A 19,688-nucleotide genomic window follows, 5' to 3' on the forward strand; every position below is an offset into this window, starting at 1 on the left:
GGTGTCCCGCTGGTGGAGCTGCTCTACCACCTGTTCGACTTTTTCTCCAAAAATATTATCCGCACGGCAAGGCGAGTCCGCAATCCGCTGCTGGATTCTATTCTCCAGGTCGGAGGCACGCAGCCATGAGAGTCTGCGCATCACCACACCTTGAGCAGCGGCCCTGGACGCAACATCAAAGGTGTCATACACCCCTCTGGCCAGGAATTTTCTGCACGCCTTCAGCTGCCTGACCACCTCCTGAAATGGCTTGGCTTGCTCAGGGGGGAGCTTGTCCACCAAGCCCGCCAACTGCCGCACATTGTTGCACATGTGTATGCTCGTGTAGAGCTGGTACGACTGAATTTTGGCCACGAGCATAGAAGAATGGTAGGCCTTCCTCCCAAAGGAGTCCAAGGTTCTAGAGTCCTTGCCCGGGGGCGCCGAAGCATGCTCCCTAGAACTCTTGGCCTTCTTTAGGGCCAAATCCACAACTTCAGAGTCGTGAGGCAACTGAGTGCGCATCAGCTCTGGGTTCCCATGGATTCGGTACTGGGACTCAATCTTCTTGGGGATGTGGGGATTACTTAATGGCTTGGTCCAGTTCGCCAGCAATGTCTTTTTGAGGACATGATGCATGGGTACTGTAGACGCTTCCTTAGATGGAGAAAGATAGTCCAGGAGCTCAAACATTTCAGCCCTGGGCTCGTCCTCCACAACCACCGGGAAGGGGATGGCCGTAGACATCTCCCGGACAAAGGAAGCGAAAGACAGGCTCTCGGGAGGAGAAAGCTGCCTTTCAGGAGAGGGAGTGGGATCAGAAGGAAAACCCTCAGACTCCTCGTCAGAGAAATATCTGATGTCCTCTTCTTCTTCCCATGAGGCCTCACCATCGGTGTCAGACACAAGTTCACGGACCTGTGTCTGCAGCCGTGCCCGGCTCGACTCCGTGGAACCACGGCCACAGTTGGAGCGTCGAGAGGTAGACTCCCTCGTCCGCACTGGCGAAGCTCCCTCCGCCAACGTAGTCGGGGAGCCTTCCTGGGAGGCTACCGCAGTCGGTACCGCACGCGGCACCGATGTCGGAGACCTCAACTCGGGCAATGGGCCAGCCGGCGCCTCGCTCGACGGTACCGGTGGCGCAAGCACCCCCGGTACCGGAGGGGTAGGGCGCAACAGCTCTCCCAGGATCTCTGGGAGAACGGCCCGGAGACTCTCGTTCAGAGCGGCTGTGGAAAAAGGCATGGAAGCCGATGCAGGCGTCCATGTCAGAGTCTGTTCCGGGCGTGGAGGCTGTTCCGGGCTGTCCAAAGGGGAGCGCATCGACACCTCTTGAACAGAGGGCGAGCGGTCCTCTCGGTGCCGATGCCTACTGGGTGCCGACTCCCTCGGCGACCCAGAGCTCTCGGTGCCGACACGGGAAGGGGACCGGTGACGATGCTTCTTCGACTTCTTGGGACGAAGCATGTCACTGGAGCTTCCCAGCACCGACGAGGAGGACGTAGAATCCAGCCATCTCTTCCTCGGGGCCGAGGCCAAAGGAGGTCGGTCTCGGGGGGGCTGTACCGCAGGAGCCCTCAGGGTAGGGGGAGACCCACCCGAAGGCTCACCGCCACCAGCAGGGGAATGGACAGCCCTCACCTGCACTCCAGACGAAGCACCACCATCCGACGACATCAGCAGACGAGGAGGTCTCGATACCGCCGACGCAGCCTTCCGATGTCGCCCCGATGCAGAGGGCCGATGCCTCGATGTACTCGATGCAATCGGGGGCGAAGTTGAAGGTCCAGGCGCCGACGACGTCGAAGCAGTCGATACTCCCGGTGCTGATGCCGACGAAGAGCCCGAGAACAAAACATTCCACTGGGCTAATCTCGCTACCTGAGTCCGCTTTTACAAAAGGGAACACAGACTACAGGCCTGCGGGCGGTGCCCAGCCCCCAGACACTGAAGACACGACGCATGCCTGTCAGTGAGCGAGATTACCCAGGCGCACTGGGTGCACTTCTTGAAGCCGCTGGAAGACTTCGATGTCATGGGCGGAAAAATCGCGCCGGCGAGATCAAAACTCGAAATGGCGAAATTGGCACCGCAAAAATAGGGGGAAGAAAAACTTCGACCGAGGCCTAAATAGGGCCTACCCCGACGACGAAAGAAAACTTACCGGGGCAAAGACTGGAAGTACGGGAAGGGAGAAAACCATAAAGGTCTCCTTCCGACACCTTTTTTTTTTTTTTTTTGTAGAACGAATCGATAAATGACGCACGAGGTCAACTTTGGGGCGCGAACGGCGAAACACGACCGTACCGAGCGCGGACAAAAGAAGACTGGCCGGCACGAGCCGGTTCGGGCGGGAAGACGGTCGCGCATGCGCGGTGCGCATCGGCGCGCGAGGACTAGCAAAGGACTTTGCTAGAAAGTGTTCCGATTGGAGGGGCTGCCGTGGACGTCACCCATCAGTGAGAACAAGCAGCCTGCTTGTCCTCGGAGAATGATAGATGACACATATGAACCAAGTGATGGTGTAGGTGATGCACAAACATCTGCAGAATAGAAATGCTTTGTGAGAGGATGGAGTGGATGGTGCCCAGGGCCGTGCATAGGGTCTCTGGTGCCCCCCTGCAGACTATCAGTTGGCGCCCCCCCCCCCCCCTGTGGCATAAGATGCAAAGGAAATAGGAGCTGAAAGATGGAGTGCATCTTTATGGGATTGCTGAACAAATAGAGGGTTTACAACCACTTAGCTTTTCGTGCTTTCATGTTCACAAAATTAGTAATTAAATATTTGATTTCTAACTGGGCACGTATATCATTCTCAATAGCAATCGTGGCAAGGCTTACAAGCCTTTCTTGCGAAATACTTGATCGCAAATCATTTTTTATGATTTTTAACCGTGAAAATGATCGCTCACCACTTGCCACACTGACAGGAATTGTCAGCAATATTCTTAGAAATAAATTGCTATACATTGCAAAATAAGATAGCAGATGTAAATTCTCAAAGTGGACATATTCCAAACACTAAAATGAAAATAAAATGATTTTTTCTACCTTTGTTGTCTGGTGACTTTTTTTCTGATCATGCTGGCCCAGTATCTGATTCTGCTGCTATCTGTCCTCTTAACTCCGTTTCCAGGGCTTCCTTTCCATTTATTTCTTTACTTTCCTCCTTTCTTCTTCATTTCTTGCTCTATATCCATAAGTAAAAGCTGAGTCCTCCGCAGACTTGACTGTCCATTGGATCCAGCTTCTGCCTATTTTCTCCATCCATGTGCAGTTTTTCTCCTCTCTTCCTTTCCCCCCTCATCTCATCTCCTTCCTCTCTCTTCCCTCCCCTCCATCCATGTCCAACAATTCTCCTCTTTCCCCTCCCCTCCATGCCCAGCAATTTCTCCTCTCTCCCTGGGCCCTGTCCTCCCATCCATGTCCATCCTTGTCCCTCTCTGCCCTTCTCTCCTCCATCCAGCAATTCTCCTCTCTCCCCTCCCCTCCATTTCCAGCAATTTCTCCTCTCCCTGGGCCCTGTCCTCCCATCCATGTCCCTCTCTACCCTTCCTTCCTCCATCCATATCCAGCAATTCTCCTCTCTCCCCTCCCCTTCATTTCCAGCAATTTCTCCTCTCTCCCTGGGCCCTGCCCTCCCATCCATGTCCCTCTCTGCCCTTCCCTTACCTCAGCTCCGCGCCGCCCTGGGGGCTTTAAATCTGAGCAGCGTCAGTGAAAGCACTGCCGACATCTCCAGCCTTCACTTTGCGCTTGCTCGTTCGTTCCCTCAGTGTCCCGCCTTCTTCTGACGTCATTTCCTTGTGAGAGCGGGACACTGAGGGAACGAACGAGCGAGCACGAAGGGAAGGCTGGAGACATCGGCAGCACTTTCACTGACGCTGCTCAGCTGCTGCGACCATCGGAGGTAAAAGATTTAAAGCCCCCAGGGCGGCGCAGAGCTGAGGTAAGCGGCGAGGGTAAGCACCGTGGCAGCGCCCTCCAGAGGTCGGCACCCCCCTGCGGTGCTAACCCCACTTACCGTGTTGGCACGGCCCTGATGGTGCCAGCCTGGGAGGGGCATCCCTACAGCCATCAACTGCACCCACAAGTGAGCCCCCACCGCCAGCCATACCCATGGGTGCAGGGAAGCATCAGGCCACAACTTGTTCCAAAAGGCCTGTGATTGAAACCTGCTCAAGGCCTCATCCAAGGGGTCCAAGAGGTGGGCATGCCACACCACCCTTGGTGTATTTGCTGCAGTGGCCCTAGAAGTTGGAATGGATATTGGGGAATCCTCCAGCTCTGAGAGCAGTGACAGCACCTCTCAGTGTCTGGAACATACTGCCAACCAGGGTGTGTCCAAGGGGGGGGGGGGGGGGGGGAAGGTGCACTCCAGAAGGGGAGGAGGAGAGGTCGGTTAAACAAATGTAATAAACCTAAATGTAGATGGGAATCAGAAAGGTGGGGGTCGGAAAGAGTTGTGGTGTTAAATGGGAGGTGGGGATGTTGAAATTGTGAACGCAAAAAGAAGACAGTGGGCTTTGGGGTGAGGGGGGATGAATCAGTGTGGTTGAGGGAGAAGGTAGCACTTGTAAGGGTGGAGGAGAAGGCAAGTAATAGTGGAGTGGTCATAGGTGGCACACGGGGGTGGGGGCTGGGACTAGCACTGATAGGATGGGAAATCAGAAAGGCTTAGTTGATATAGGATACAATATCTGAACTAGGATACTAGTTCAGATATTGAAAATATACCTTCATGAAAATGAATGGTGTATGAGTTCATTATATGCTGCAAATTATCTGCTGGTATGAATGCGAATGCTCCTGTGCTGGTGGTGCCTGGTCCTTCTCCTCTTTATCCCCATCCTGTGCTTCCAGTCCATTAGGGAGTGGTATTCTGCGCTTAATGCTAGGTTCTGCAGGGTACAGCAGGCCATGAATATCTTGCAGAACTTTTCTGGTTTGTAGAGCTACTCACTTCTGGACCTAGGCACCATTGTATGTTCATTCTTTTTGGATGACTATATTGACTTAAGGTGTAATGGGTTCAAAAACTTACTGCATTTTAATAACATGCCCCATAATGAAATTTGACAACAGGATATTGTCCCGAGGGATAAGTTTTGCGTCTCTGTTTTAATGCCACATGCCAGAAATCTGCATGTCAGATTCTTTGCCAGTGATGTGGTGGTAGGTAGAAGCATCCAGCTTACACTCAGTTGATGAAGTAGTTCATCAACATGCATCAGAGGATAGTAAAATAGTGCCTCATCAATTTTGCCAAGATAAAATTGATTTGACTGATAAACTGCTCCCATGCTGCATATCCATTAAATATTTTGTTTGGAAAGGGTGGAGACAGACAGGACCACCAAGAGGGGGGTGGCAAAAATCCCCAGGCCCGGCCTTCAAGGGGGGCCTGGCACTGGGTCTCTTTCTCTCCTGCGCCTGTTAGGACCCGGGAGATTGTGTTAATATGATAACCTGGTCCCGGCACACAGAAGCAGACCCCTCCACCAGACCCCCCTTGGAGGCCGGGGAGGAGCAGACGCATGGATGCAGGAAGGTAGTGGGTGGAGGTTGTGGCAACCTCCGTGAGTGAGGGGCGGCAGTGGCTGCATCCTGAGGGGGGAGGCAGTAGCTGTGTCTTGAGTGGGGAGGGTCGCAGTGGAGGCCCTGCCCCGGGCCCGACTCTATCTCTCGGCAGCCCTGGAGACAGAGAAGGGCAGATGCTAGATGGAAAGGGGGAAGGAGAGAGAGGAGGAAGCTACTGGATGAAATAGAGAGTAGGGAGGGGAAATGCTGGATAGCAGAGGAATGAGAAGAGAAATGTTGGATGGAAGGAGGAGAAAGAGAAGACAGATCTTGGATGGAAGAGGGGAAGTTAGAGAGAGAAGAAGCTGGATGGAAGTGGGAAGAGAGAGGAGAAATTCTGAAAGGGGGTAGAAAGAAAGAGCAGATACAGGATGAAGGGGAGAAATTCTGAAAGGGGGTAGAAAGAAAGAGCAGATACAGGATGAAGGGGGAAAGAAGATGCCGAGGGTGGATGGGGAGCAGAGAGAAGACATGCTGGATGGAAGTGAGGGGAGATGCTGAATGAAAGGATAGTGAAAGATTGGGGAATATGAGGAAGGGGAATGGGGGAGCTGGGGTGAAGGAAAGAGAGAAGCTAAAGATAGATTTATCAAAAAGAAGGAAATTGGATAGTAAGAATAAATGAAATCTGTACCAAGGGACAGAGAAATAAATGGAAGAAGACTGAAAAGAAAAGATCAATGTTGGAGACTAATGTAGTGGAGAAGGTGAAGACGACAGGAAGAGACTGAAGAATGACAAAAGGACAGGAATCCCTGTCAAGAGAGTTAAGAGAAGACAGGAAAGCAGAAATCAAGATCTGAGACAAACACAATTAGAAAAATTAAATGGCTACACAACAAAGGTAGAAAAAAGAATTTTATTTTTAATTTTGGATAAAGTAGTGCAGTAGCTGTGTTAATTTACCCTAGAGGTTAATAAATAAAAAATTAAATAAAAAAATGGAAAATAGTGATACCTTTTTATTTGACTAACTTAAAAACATTTTAACTAGCTAGCAGAGGCCAAACCTTCCTTCCTCAAGAAAGGACAGTAATACTGTGGAGCTCATTTTCAAAACAAAAAAGGTCCAAAAAATGTCATAAGGTGGTAGATGGACCAAAAACGTCCAACTTGTGATTTTCAGCACTCAGTTTTTAGATGTGTTTCTCCACGGTTTGTCCAAATTTCAAGGGGGCATGTTGGGAGCATGTTTTGGCCAGGACCAAGGTAGGATATGGGCGGCACTGAAAGATAGATAATAAAATAAAACGAAAATGTCTAGGGTCAAATGTCAGATATTTTTTTGGCTAGACCTGTTTCAGTCACAAATAAGAGACCAAAAAGTGCCCTAAATGACCAGATGACCACTGGAGGAATTAAGGCATAACCCCCCTCCCACCCCCATAAGACGTGATAATGACAGTACATACCATGCTCTATGACAGCTTCAGATATGATGGCCTTTCTTGTTAGAGCAGCAGGCAGGTCCCAGGAGTAGCCTAGTGATTGGTGCAGTGGACTGTAAAGAAGGGGACCCAAGCATATATTCACTCTAACTGGTACACTTGTGATGGAATGTAGGAGCCCTCAAAAACCCACTAAATACCTACAGTACCTATATATAGGTGACACATGTAAGCTTGAGGGCTATTGTAGTGGTGTACAGTGAGCAGTGGTGTGCTGGTAAATGTTTAACAACAGGCTCTCTCCCCGGTCCACCTCTGCGCCCCCACCCGTCCAACTCTGCGCCCCCCCCCCCCCCCAAATTGCAGAGCTGGCTATAGCCGGGGAGAGAGCCTGGGGGGGGGGGGGGGCAATCTAATTCATGTTTAATGTGGGATAAAATGCCATAAATAAGTAATAAACTTTTAATGTTGAGCACCTGATTCTCAAAGTGGACATATTCCAAACACTAAAATGAAAATAAAATGATTTTGTTTCTACCTTTGTTGTCTGGTGACTTTGTTTTTCTGCTCATGCTGGCCCAGTATCCGATTCTGCTGCTATCTGTCCTCTTAACTCCGTTTCCAGGGCTTCCTTTCCATTTATTTCTTTACTTTCCTCCTTTCTTCTTTATTTCTGGTCCTCAGCTTCTGCCTATTTTCTTCATCCATGTGCATTTTTTCTTCTCTCTTCCTTTTCCCTCTTCTCATCTCCTTCCTCACTCTTCCCTCTCCTCCATCCATGTCCAGCAACCCTCCTCTCCCCTGCCCTCCATGCACCCATGTCCAGCAGCAACCCCCCTCTCCCCTGCCCTCCATGCACCCATGTCCAGCAACCCTCCTCTCCCCTCCATCCACCCATGTCCAGCAACCCTCCTCTCTCCCTGACCTCCATCCACCCATGTCCAGCGACCCTTCTGTCCCCCCTGCCCTCCATCCACCCATGTCCAGCAACCCTCCCTTCCCCTGCCCTCTATCCACCCACCCATGTCCAGCAACCCTCCCTTCCCCTGCCCTCCATCCACCCACCCATGTCCAGCAACCCTCCTCTCCCCTGCCCTCCATCCATCCACCCACTCATGTCCAGCAACCCTCCTCTCCCCTGCCCTCCATCCGCCCACCCACCCACCCATGTCCAGCAACCCTCGTCTCCCCTCTGCCCTCCTCTCCTCCATCTGCCTTCTTCCAGCCCTCCCCACTCCCCTGGTCGTCCATCTTCCGTCTGCCCTCTGCTCCCCGATAGTAGCCCTGGTTTCCTTCTTGCCCCGCCGCCCTGCCTTTAAAATTTTTATTTTCCCTCGAGGCGCGCCAGCGTTGAAGCGAAGGCAGCAGGCTCAGCTCGGTTCCAGCCTTTGTTCCATTCCTTCGCATCATGGCTCCGCCCTCGCGCAAACAGGAAATACGTCAGGCAAGGGCGGAGCCATGATGCGAAGGAACAGAACGAAGGCTGGAACCGAGCTGAGCCTGCTGCCTTCGCTTCAACGCTGGCGCGCCTCGAGGGAAAAGGTAAAATTATGTATAATCATACCTGATAATTTTCTTTCCATTAATCATAGCTGATCAATCCATTGACTGGTGGGTTGTGTCCATCTACCAGCAGGTGGAGATAGAGAGCAAACTTTTGCCTCCCTATATGTGGTCATGTGCTGCCGGAAACTCCTCAGTATGTCGATATCAAAGCTCCATCCGCAGGACTCAGCACTTAGAGAATTACACCCACGAAGGGACACTCTGCCCAGCTCACCACCGCCGAAACGGGGGAGGGGAATTAACCCAGCTCATCCCCACACAAGTGGGGGAGGGGAATCCGTCCAGCTCATCCCCGCGGAGCGGGGGAGGGACACCACACCCGCCGATGCGGGGGGATCTGGCTTATCCTGCAACCGCAACCGCGGGAGGAGCTGACTGACCCTAACACCGCCGAAGCGGGAGGGGTACAAAGCTGCCCTACAGCCGCACGAAGCGGGAGGGAGTGCCGGCAGAATTTAAATCTCAATCCAGCCCCGTAAAACGGAGGGGAGAGGAATGCAGCAGCTCACTGTAACACAAACTCGTCTCAACTCTTGAAGAATCCAAGTGAAGGAAGAACTTGAACACGAAGTCTTTCTGAAGTAACTGAAGACTAAACTTGAACCTGAAATGCAACCAGAATAAAAACAGTACAGATATCTGGGAGGGGCTATGGATTGATCAGCTATGATTAATGGAAAGAAAATTATCAGGTATGATTATACATAATTTTACCTTCCATATCATCAAGCTGATCAATCCATAGACTGGTGGGATGTACCGAAGCAGTACTCACCCAGGGCGGGACATAGAAATCCCTGACCTCAACACTGAAGCTCCAAACCGGGCCTCCGCCCGTGCAGCCACAGTCAACCGGTAATGCTTGGAGAATGTATGAGCCGAAGCCCAAGTTGCCGCCTTGCATATCTCTTCCAAGGAGACGGATCCGGCCTCTGCCATCGAGGCCGCCTGAGCTCTCATGGAGTGAGCCTTCAGCTGGATAGGCGGCACCTTCCCCGCGGCCACATAAGCCGCTGCAATGGCTTCCTTGACCCATCTTGCCACTGTAGGCTTAGCAGCCTGCAGACCCTTACGAGGACCTGCAAACAGGACAAACAGATGATCCGATTTCCGGAAATCATTGGTCACTTCCAAGTATCTGATGATGACTCGTCTCACATCCAGATATTTAAGAGCAGAGTACTCCTCTGGGTAGTCCTCCCTACGAAAGGAAGGGAGACAGAGCTGCTGATTCACATGGAAGCGAGAAACAATCTTGGGCAGAAAGGAAGGCACTGTGCGAATAGACACTCCTGCCTCAGTGAACTGCAGAAAAGGCTCTCGACATGAGAGCGCCTGGAGCTCGGAAACTCTTCTGGCTGAAGTGATAGCCACCAAAAAGACTGCTTTCAACGTCAGGTCTTTCAGAGATGCCCTCGACAAGGGTTCAAAAGGCGGCTTCTGCAATGCTCTTAGCACCAGGTTGAGATTCCACGCAGGCACCACTGAGTGCAGAGGAGGGCGCAGGTGATTAACTCCCTTGAGAAAGCGCACCACATCTGGCTGTGAAGCCAGGGAAGCACCCTTCAGGCGGCCCCTGAAGCAAGCCAGAGCCGCTACCTGGACTTTAAGGGAACTGAGCGACAGGCCTTTCTCCAGACCTTCTTGCAGGAACGCCAACACTGAAGAAATTGGAGCAGTGAAGGGAGAAAGAGAGCCTGCTTCACACCACGCTGCAAAGATACGCCAAACCCTGGCGTAAGCAGTAGAAGTAGAGCGCTTCCTCGCTCTCAGCATAGTGGCGATGACCTTGTCTGAGAAGCCCTTCTTCCTCAGACGCTGCCGCTCAATAGCCAGGCCGTAAGACCAAAGGGGGAGGGATCCTCCATCACCACGGGACCCTGATGTAACAGGCCCTGTTCCACTGGCAGTCGCAGAGGATCGTCCACTGAGAGCCTGATCAAGTCCGCATACCAGGGACGCCTGGGCCAATCCGGACCCACCAGGATTACCCTGCCGGGATGCTTTGCCACCCGGTCTAGCACCCTGCCCAACATGGGCCAGGGCGGGAACACATAGAGGAGCTCTTGTGTCGGCCACTGTTGGAGAAGAGCATCTACTCCCAGGGATCGAGGGTCCCGTCCTCTGCTGAAGAAGCGCGGCACTTGGCAATTGGCCGATGACGCCATCAGATCTAGGCTCGGCTGGCCCCAGCGCTTCGTGATGTCCAAGAACGCCTGAGCAGATAGCTGCCACTCTCCGGGCTCCAAGGTATGGCGACTGAGAAAGTCCGCCTTGACATTCATGACTCCGGCAATGTGGGCCGCTGAAAGCTGCTCCAGGTTCGCTTCCGCCCACTGGCAAAGATACATAGCCTCCTTGGCTAGAGGGGCGCTCTTGGTACCTCCCTGGTGGTTGACATAGGCCACAGCCGTGGCATTGTCCGACAGGACCCGTACAGGCTTCCACACCAGTACCGGGATGAACTCCAAAAGCGCCAACCGAATGGCTCTGAGTTCCAGGAGGTTGATAGACCACTTTGCCTCTGCAGGAGACCAGAGCCCCTGCGCTGTCCTTCCCAAGCAGTGGGCTCCCCAGCCCGACAAAGAGGCGTCCGTCGTGACGACAATCCACTCTGGGGTCACCAGAGGCATTCCCGCAGACAATTTGTCTGTCTGCATCCACCAGCTCAGCGCCTTGCGCACTGCTGGGTCCAAGGGAAGTCGCACAGCATAATCCTCCGACATCGGAGTCCAGCGCTGCAGCAAGGAGTGTTGAAGTGGTCTCATATGAGCCCTGGCCCAGGGCACTACTTCCATCGTGGCCGTCATAGAGCCCAACAGCTGCACATAGTCCCAAGCCCGAAGAGGAGAGGCTCCCAGGAACTGGTCCACCTGAGCCTGAAGTTTGACAATCCGATTGTCTGGCAGGAACACTCTGCCCACTTGGGTGTCGAATCGAACTCCCAGGTACTCCAGGGACTGAGTCGGGCGCAGCTGGCTCTTCTCCCAGTTGATGATCCATCCCAGGGAGCTCAAAAGAGCAACTACCCGGTCCACAGCTTTGCCGCACTCTGCATAAGAGGGGGCTCGGATCAACCAGTCGTCCAGATAAGGATGGACTTGTATCCCTTCCTTTCGTAGGAAGGCCGCGATGACCACCATTACTTTGGAAAAGGTCCGCGGAGCAGTAGCCAACCCGAATGGGAGGGCTCTGAACTGGAAGTGTCGTCCCAGGACTGCAAAACGCAGGAAGCGTTGATGAGGAGGCCAGATGGGAATATGCAGGTACGCTTCCTTGATGTCCAAGGAAGCCAAGAACTCTCCTGCCTTCACTGCCGCTATAACAGAGCGGAGAGTCTCCATGCGAAAGTGCCGCACTTTCAAGGCCCGATTGACCCCTTTGAGGTCGAGGATAGGCCGGACAGAACCTCCTTTCTTTGGTACCACAAAGTAAATGGACTAACGTCCCTTGCCAAGCTGACTTTCTGGCACAGGAACGACCGCGCCCAGGCGGATCAGATTGTCCAAGGCCTGCTGCACTGCCACAGCTTTGACCGGAGACTTGCAGGGAGAGAGTACAAACCCGTCTTTTAAGGGTCGGCAGAACTCTAGCTTGTAGCCATCTCTGATGACTTCCAGCACCCACGCGTCTGAAGTTATTGTGGTCCACTCGCCCAGAAACGAGGACAGCCGTCCTCCAATCTGCACTGGGGCGTGGACCAAGGCCCCGTCATTGGGTACGAGACCCTGGGGGAGGACCGGAGGAAGCACCTCCGGGACGGCGGTCTCTGCGAAAGGAATGCTGCTTGGGGGAGAAATTCCTCTTGAAGGAAGAGGGGGCAGAGGAACCCGACTTGCCCGGGCGATACCGACGGGCTTCCTGCAACCGTCCTCTGGAGGTACCAGGACGAGTACTAGCCCGAGCCCTGACCTCTGGTAATTTCTTGCCCTTAGACGTGCCGAGATCGGTCACGATTTTGTCCAGCTCGACCCCAAAGAGCAGCTTGCCTTTAAAAGGCAATCTAGCCAGGCGGGATTTAGAGGCGTGGTCAGCAGACCAATGTTTCAGCCAAAGCCACCGCCGCGCAGAGATTGTCTGAGCCATGCCTTTAGCTGAGGCCCTCAAGACATCATACAGCAAGTCTGCCAAATAGGCTAAGCCCGATTCCAGGGCCGGCCAATCAGCCCTCAAGGAATGATCCGAGGGGGAAGCCCGCTGCACCATAGTCAGGCACGCCCTGGCCACATAGGAGCCGCAAACTGAGGCCTGCAAACTTAAAGCAGCCGCCTCAAAGGACGACCTTAAGGCCACCTCCAATCTTCTGTCTTGGGCGTCCTTTAGGGCCGTGCCACCTTCCACCGGCAACGCCGTTTTCTTAGTCACCGCAGTGATTAAAGAATCCACGGTAGGCCACAGATAGGCCTCACGTTCACTCACAGCCAAAGGATAGAGGCGGGACATAGCCCTAGCCACTTTAAGGCTCGCTTCCGGGACATCCCATTGAGCCGAAATTAAGGTGTGCATGGCATCATGCACGTGGAAGGTTCTAGGCGGGCGCTTTGTCCCCAGCATAATGGCAGAGCCAACAGGGGCTGAGGGAGAGACGTCCTCCGGAGAGGAAATCTTCAAAGTGTCCATGGCCTGTAACAACAGGTTGGGCAAATCCTCTGGGCTAAAAAGCCGCGCTGCAGAGGGGTCATCCGCTCCATCTGAGCGGGGATCCGTCTCCTCCAAGGAATCCGCAAAGGACCGTTGGGAGACCTCAGACACGCTGCCCTCATCTACATCGGAGGAGACAAAGTCCTCCAAGGCCTGGGAATCAACCCGAGGGCGTTTACCTCTGGGAACCTCAACCTCTTTACCAGACGAGGGAGCAGGGGCAGCGTTTTGCATGAGGAAAGCCTGATGCAGCAGCAAAACAAACTCGGGGGAGAAACCCCCCAGACTGTGCACTTCCGCAGCTTGGGCAACAGCCCTAGACGCACCCTCAACCGGCGCTCGCAAGAGCGGGGGAGAGACATGCTGCGCATCCAAAATGCCGTCCGGCGCGACACTCCGCGAAGAAGCCGCGCGGGAAGAACGGCGCTTAACTTTAGCCGCTTTTGTGCCGTCGCCCAAATTAAGGGCGTTCATGGCATTAATGTCTCCAACCTCAAGGGCGGCCCACGAAGAAGCCGTCCGAGCCGCGTGGCCGGCCAAGATGGCGGAGGCGAGGAGCGGGGGATGGGCGTTTATGGCGGAAAAAACCGCCACGCCGGAGGAAGGACCGGGACATTCATCGGTCACGAAACTGTTACCCAACAAGGGCGAATCAGACTGCAAGACCCCCGCATCCCCTCTAGAAGCGCTCAAGCGATCCGGGGAGCGTTTGCGCCCTCGCCCTCCGACGCCATATGCCACGAGGAGAAGAATCGGGGAACCCCCTGCCCGCTATAAAAAGGTAAAAATTACCTGCTGTCCGCTCCGAGCTGTAACGAACTGGTGTCCCAGTGAGTAGCTGCAATGAACGTTTAAATAAACGTCGAAATAAACGCCTTTAAGGACGTTTAAAAATTTTTTTTTTTTTTTTTTTTTTTAACGGAGCCAGCGGGAGGGGGGAGAAAAGGAGGGACCTGGCACCACCAGGTTTGCACTTGCTCAAAAGAGCCCTCAACCCCAGGCACTCAACAAAACCTAAAAATTAGGCTTGGAGGCCTAGCCAGAGCTGCTGCTGTGTGTGACCACCACCTGCTGAGATAGAGAACATACTGAGGAGTTTCCGGCAGCACATGACCACATATAGGGAGGCAAAAGTTTGCTCTCTATCTCCACCTGCTGGTAGATGGACACAACCCTCCAGTCAATGGATTGATCAGCTTGATGATATGGAATAAAAATTTTAAAGGCAGGGCGGCGGGGCAAGAAGGAAACCAGGGCTACTATCGGGGAGCACAGCTGCAGAGGGCAGACGGAAGATGGACGACCAGGGGAGTGGGGAGGGCTGGAAGAAGGCAGATGGAGGAGAGGAGGGCAGGGGGGCGACGAGGGTTGCTGGACATGGGTGGGTGGGTGCGAGCCGGCTCCAGCACACCACTGACAGTGAGGTACAGCAGTTTTTTTTTCTGTGTTCCTGGAGGGCTCACTATACAAAATAAGGGTGTTATGGTGAGATGAGTACCTGGGACCTTTTATGTGATGTCCACTGCAGTGTCCCCTGGACTGCCCCACTGCTCTGCTGGAATGTCTGTGTGGCCGGTCTACTAAGAATGATGGCCCCCCAGACATCTCAATGGCTGGTTTTGGGGTGTTTTTCTCTTGGATTTGTTTTTCTCCAAAATGGTCCCAAAAGAAGAACGCAATGAGCACAAATGTTTAGAAACCAAGGTAGACTTTTTCAGGTTCAAAAATGGTTATGTTCACTACTCGATTTTTGGACATTTTTAGCACAGACTTACTGAAAATGCCCCTCCACACCATTAATCCAATAAAATGTTAGTACCTTATGATTAGAATATGTCAATTTTTAAAATTTACACCGACTTTATGTTTTGAACAGTACAGGGGGACATGCATCACTACTTCTCTTTATCTGTAGCATATGTCAATTTTTGAAATCTACACCTGCTTCTTTATATTTTGCACAGTAGAAGGGGTCATGCATCACTGTTTCTCTTTATCTGGTTGTGCAGTGTCTGGCTTCTTGGGAGTTCAGTTTAATTTTTGTCTACATATTTCTATCTTTAGTTTGTGATTACTCAGACTTGCTGAGATTCCATGTGTGTGAAAGAGATCAAGTATTTTTAGCACTGTATGTCTGTGGAGGATCAATCTGTAGTTATTAGGTTTGTTTAGTTTTCCAGTATTTGAGTACCTACTGCAGTGTTTACAGTGCTGCCTTCCAAGCTAGAGACTTGTGTGACTCGTGGAAGTTACTGATATGGTATGGTAGAATTGCTCTATAAGGCCTGAATGACAGAGTTTTGTATTACTTCACAATATGCCTAATACTGGATTTTGATTTTGATCATACCTTTCAAAGTGATAGCTTAAGGTGAGTTACATTCAGGCAAGGGCGTAGCCACGGGCGGGCCCGGGTGGGCCTGGGCCCACCCAATTTGGGGTCAGGCCCGCCCAGCAGCACAGCGATTCTGGAGGCTCCGGTCCCCATCATCGTCCCTTCCCCTGTGGCGTGCCGCAACTTTCACCCCCATCTTCCCTCACCCTCACCCTCGCAGGCCTGCCCAGCAGCGATTCCGATCGCACGCAGCTTCTTCGGCTCGCACACGCTGCCTGCCGGCTGCCGCTCAAATCTCCCTGCAGCTACTAAGCAGCAGCGCTAACCCAGAAGCTCACAGGAGAGGCTTCCGGGTTAGCGCTGCTGCTTAGTAGCTGCAAGATTTGAGCGGCAGCCAGCAGGCAGCGTGTGCGAGCCGAAGAAGCTGCGTGCGATCGGAATCGCTGCTGGGCAGGCCGGTGAGGGTGAGGGAAGATGGGGTGAAAGTTATGGCACGCAACGGGGGAAGGGATGATGGGGAAAAGATGTTGGATGGGGGAGGGAAGAAGATGGAAGGAAAGATGCTGCACAGGGAGGAGGGAAGATGGAATGGTGAGGCATGGTGGGTGGGGGAGAAGCTGCATGGGGAAGAAGGGAGAGATCCAGTAAAGGGGTGGAGGGGTCAGGAAGGGAGAAGTCTTGGCTGCATATGAGGTGGAGGAGAGGGAGACATGCTGCATAGAGAGGGGATAGGTAGTGAGAGGGGGAGAAATGTTAAACATAGGGGTAGAGAGGAGGGCAAAATGGTGGGCATAGGGGTGGAGGGAAGGGAGAAATGTTAGACATGCTGGTAGAGGGGAGGAAGGTAGATATGCTGTATGGGAAGGGGAGAGAGACGTTGGACAGTGGGAATGAGAGGGGGAGATAGACATGGGGGTGGATGAGAGGTACACAATAGGTGGTGAGGGGGGGAAATGCTGTGCCATGGGGGAGAGGACTACTACTATTACTATTTAACAGGAATGAAGAGAGAAGGAGCAGGAAAATATAAGGCTACCATGGTGGGGTGGGGAGGGGATCAGATGCTGGTTAGAAGGGTGGAGGGAGAAGATGATGGAAATGGTGGAACCCTGTGGGAGAGGGCAAGGAAATGAATGAGAGATAGTGATTACAGAGAGTAGAAATATGGTAATGGGAAGTAGATTAAAGATAAAAAGAGAAAGTAGAGATGGAGAGGAGTAAGATGGGGAATGGGAGAGCAAGAAAGTAGAGATGGGGAATGGGAGAGCTAGTGGATGAAAGAAGAAGATGGAAATTTGATAGGTAGTTGAAAAGTAAAAAGGAGACAAAGAAGGGTGAGAGAGAGGCAGAAAAGAGCTACAAAGGAATGATCAACATGTCAGAGGCAGGAATAGTGAGGGAACAGACAGGAGAGAGGAGAAAAGACAAATGGACTACAGCCGCTTGAAGAAGATTAGCAGACGGCAGAGAGGAAAGCAGAAAAGAGAAATTGGAACCAGCAAGATGGAAAAATAAAATGTCCAGACAACAAAGGTAGAAACAAAGCATTTTATTTCGAATGTTTTAAATGGAATATGTTAGCTTTTGGAAATGTGCATAGGAAATGTCTTTGTATTGTGTTCTGTAGAAAAGGAAATGCATGTTTTGTGTCTCCAGTGTTGCAGTAATGCTATGTTTAACTTCTTGGGGTTCCTTTTCAATTTTTGTCTAAATATTTTTATTTCTAATTTGTGATCCCTTGTTCTGTATTTGGTGAGGTTCTGTTGGTGTGATAGTAATGGCAGGGGGGAAATTGGAAGGGAGGCAAAGAGGTGAGGGAATCAGGGAGGGGAGCCCTCCTTTATTTTCTGACCAGGGCCCAAGCAGGTCTAACACCAGTCCTAACCCTTGCTGTATAGCTGGTGAGGATTCCCAGACATCCCCAGCTAAGGACCTCCTCCAAAGGCGGCCAGAACTCCCTTCTACCAAGCTCTGGCAACAGCATCCTAGAGCCATCGACAGCTAAGCATGTGTGGGGTGCTGGCATCAGTGGCTTAGGGTCATTGCTGCTGCCTGCCAAGCTTGGTAAAAGCGAGTTCTGGCCACCTTCAGAGAAAGTCTTCAGCTGACTGAGCTTGAGGATCCTCATTACCTAAAGTATTTATATTTTGAGGTGGAGGTAGGGCGGAGCAGAGAAAATTTTGTGCCCACCCACTTTGGGCTCAGGCCCACCCAAAACTGGCTGTCTGGCTACGCCACTGCATTCAGGTACACTAAATATTTTCCTGTCTATGGCTTACACTCTAAGATTGTACCTAGGGCAATAATGACTTGCCCAAGATCTCAAGGAGCAGCAGTGGGATTTCAATCCTGGCTTCACTGATTGTCAGCCTGCTGCTCTAACCATTAGATACAGCTAACACAGGTAATACCTATTACAAACATGTTGGGTAACAGTAAACTAAAGGCCATCAGATCTGAAGCTTGGTGGTTATTTGGCAACCTACCAAAAAAACTATTAGGCCAATCATCCTATGGTTGACAATAACCACAAGATTTCTGTTACAATGCTGCTGAACATCACCGTTCACATGACCAATAGGAATATGCTGGCCTATGTGATAATGTTTTTGCTTGCTGTACAGTGCAGATGTTGGCTCCTCTTACTCATACTATGTACCTCATTGATCTACAGAAACTGGAATCAGCTGCTAGAAATTTCTCCTATGAATCCAACGCCTTGCTATCCTGTGATGAACATCATGTTCCTGAAGACACACAAAACTGCCAGCAGCACTGTTCTAAACATCCTGTACCGTTTCATTGAAAATCACAACCTTACTGTGGCTCTTCCAGTATCAAAGATGCATATATTTCACTATCCTCGGCCATTCAAAGCAGAGTATGTTGAGGGGTTCCCTAGCATTCGGCAAAAGCACAATGTGATCTGTAATCACCTGAGGTTTGACCTCACAGAGGTAAGATTCATGCTGGAAAATTAGAGTGACAGTGTGAAAATGAGCTCTTTGCATTTTAAAGGATAATTATTATATTACTAGTAAAAGAAGCCCGTTTCAGAGCAAATGAAACGGGCGCTAGCAAGGATTTTCGTCGCCAACACCCCCCTCCCTCCCTCCCTGGCCAACCCCTTCGTTGTTCTGGCATTGCTCCGCCGCCAACGTTATGATGTTTGATGCGAGGGCGGAGCCCGGAGCGATTCCCCCCCGCCTCCCTCCCTGCCAACCCCTTCATTGTTCTGCCATTGCTCCGCCCTCAAGGGCGGGGCCCGGAGTGATTTCCCACCCCCCCGCCTCCCTCCCTGCCAACCCCTTCATTGTTCTGCCATTGCTCCGCCCTTGAGGGCGGGGCCCGGAGTGATTTTGGTGGCTTCACCACCACGAACCTTCGAACATTTTTTGAAGGAAGTCAGAGCTCAGTGTCCTCAGAACGTTGAGGGTGAGTTTTATTATAGTAGATAAGGTAGGTAACTTTAAAATATTTTTAGTCATGATATTTTGGAACATGTACGCAGAGATAGGATATATCTTAAAGCCCCATGAAATCTATTGGATTAAATGAATTTGAAAACCAAAATATGCATTCATCCCTCTAAATGGAAGATGATTGGTTGTCCCTGCTAGATTAGTGTTTTATATAGTATGATTTATAAGTTTGAGTTTCAGAGGCACAAAGTCTAAGAAGTTAAAACCTACTTAGAAAGTTAAACAACAAAGACTCATGAAGAGTTTGAATGACGTAGACTCAGGATAATACAAGTAAATATTTCTTCACAGAAAAACTTTTGGCTGTCTGAAGCTGGCTTCCAGTGAAGGTGTGGGAAGCCAAAAAAACATATTGGTGGCAATTCCATAAATTGGTGTCAAGAGTTAGGCATCCCAGTATCGTGTGGTTAGAGCTAATCCTATAACAGCATCTGGGCGCAAAAATTATGTTATATAATATAAGCATGCGTCGGCTTCCATAACATCCCACAGATTAGTCCAAACTTGTGGGTTATGCCCATTGATCAGCAGATGGAGACAGAGAAAGTAGTTCTTCATGATCCGCATCTTATGGATATCATGCATCCCTGAAACACTTGGTATTTCTTTGTCACCAGCAGACGGTGATGGCACACCTTGCAGTTCCTGGGATGTAAAGGCTTTTATTGGCTCCTGAACCATTGCCAATGTGTTAAGTTGAGCTATATCCCTTCTGTC

The 19,688-nt window shown here is 51.5% G+C and overlaps 1 protein-coding gene across 1 annotated transcript in view; it reads left to right on the forward strand.

Annotated features, from left to right (window-relative positions):
- The window catches only part of LOC115478333 (galactose-3-O-sulfotransferase 2-like), a 195,174-nt gene that overhangs the window by 60,191 nt on the left and 115,295 nt on the right, over positions 1–19,688 (forward strand). The window contains exon 2 of the mRNA XM_030215637.1: positions 18,164–18,446. Within this exon, the coding sequence (XP_030071497.1) occupies positions 18,164–18,446 (283 nt within the window). The remainder of the gene's footprint in view (positions 1–18,163; positions 18,447–19,688) is intronic.

Source organism: Microcaecilia unicolor, chromosome 10 (genome assembly GCF_901765095.1).
Source record: "Microcaecilia unicolor chromosome 10, aMicUni1.1, whole genome shotgun sequence".
NCBI classification, from domain to species: Eukaryota; Metazoa; Chordata; class Amphibia; order Gymnophiona; family Siphonopidae; genus Microcaecilia; species Microcaecilia unicolor.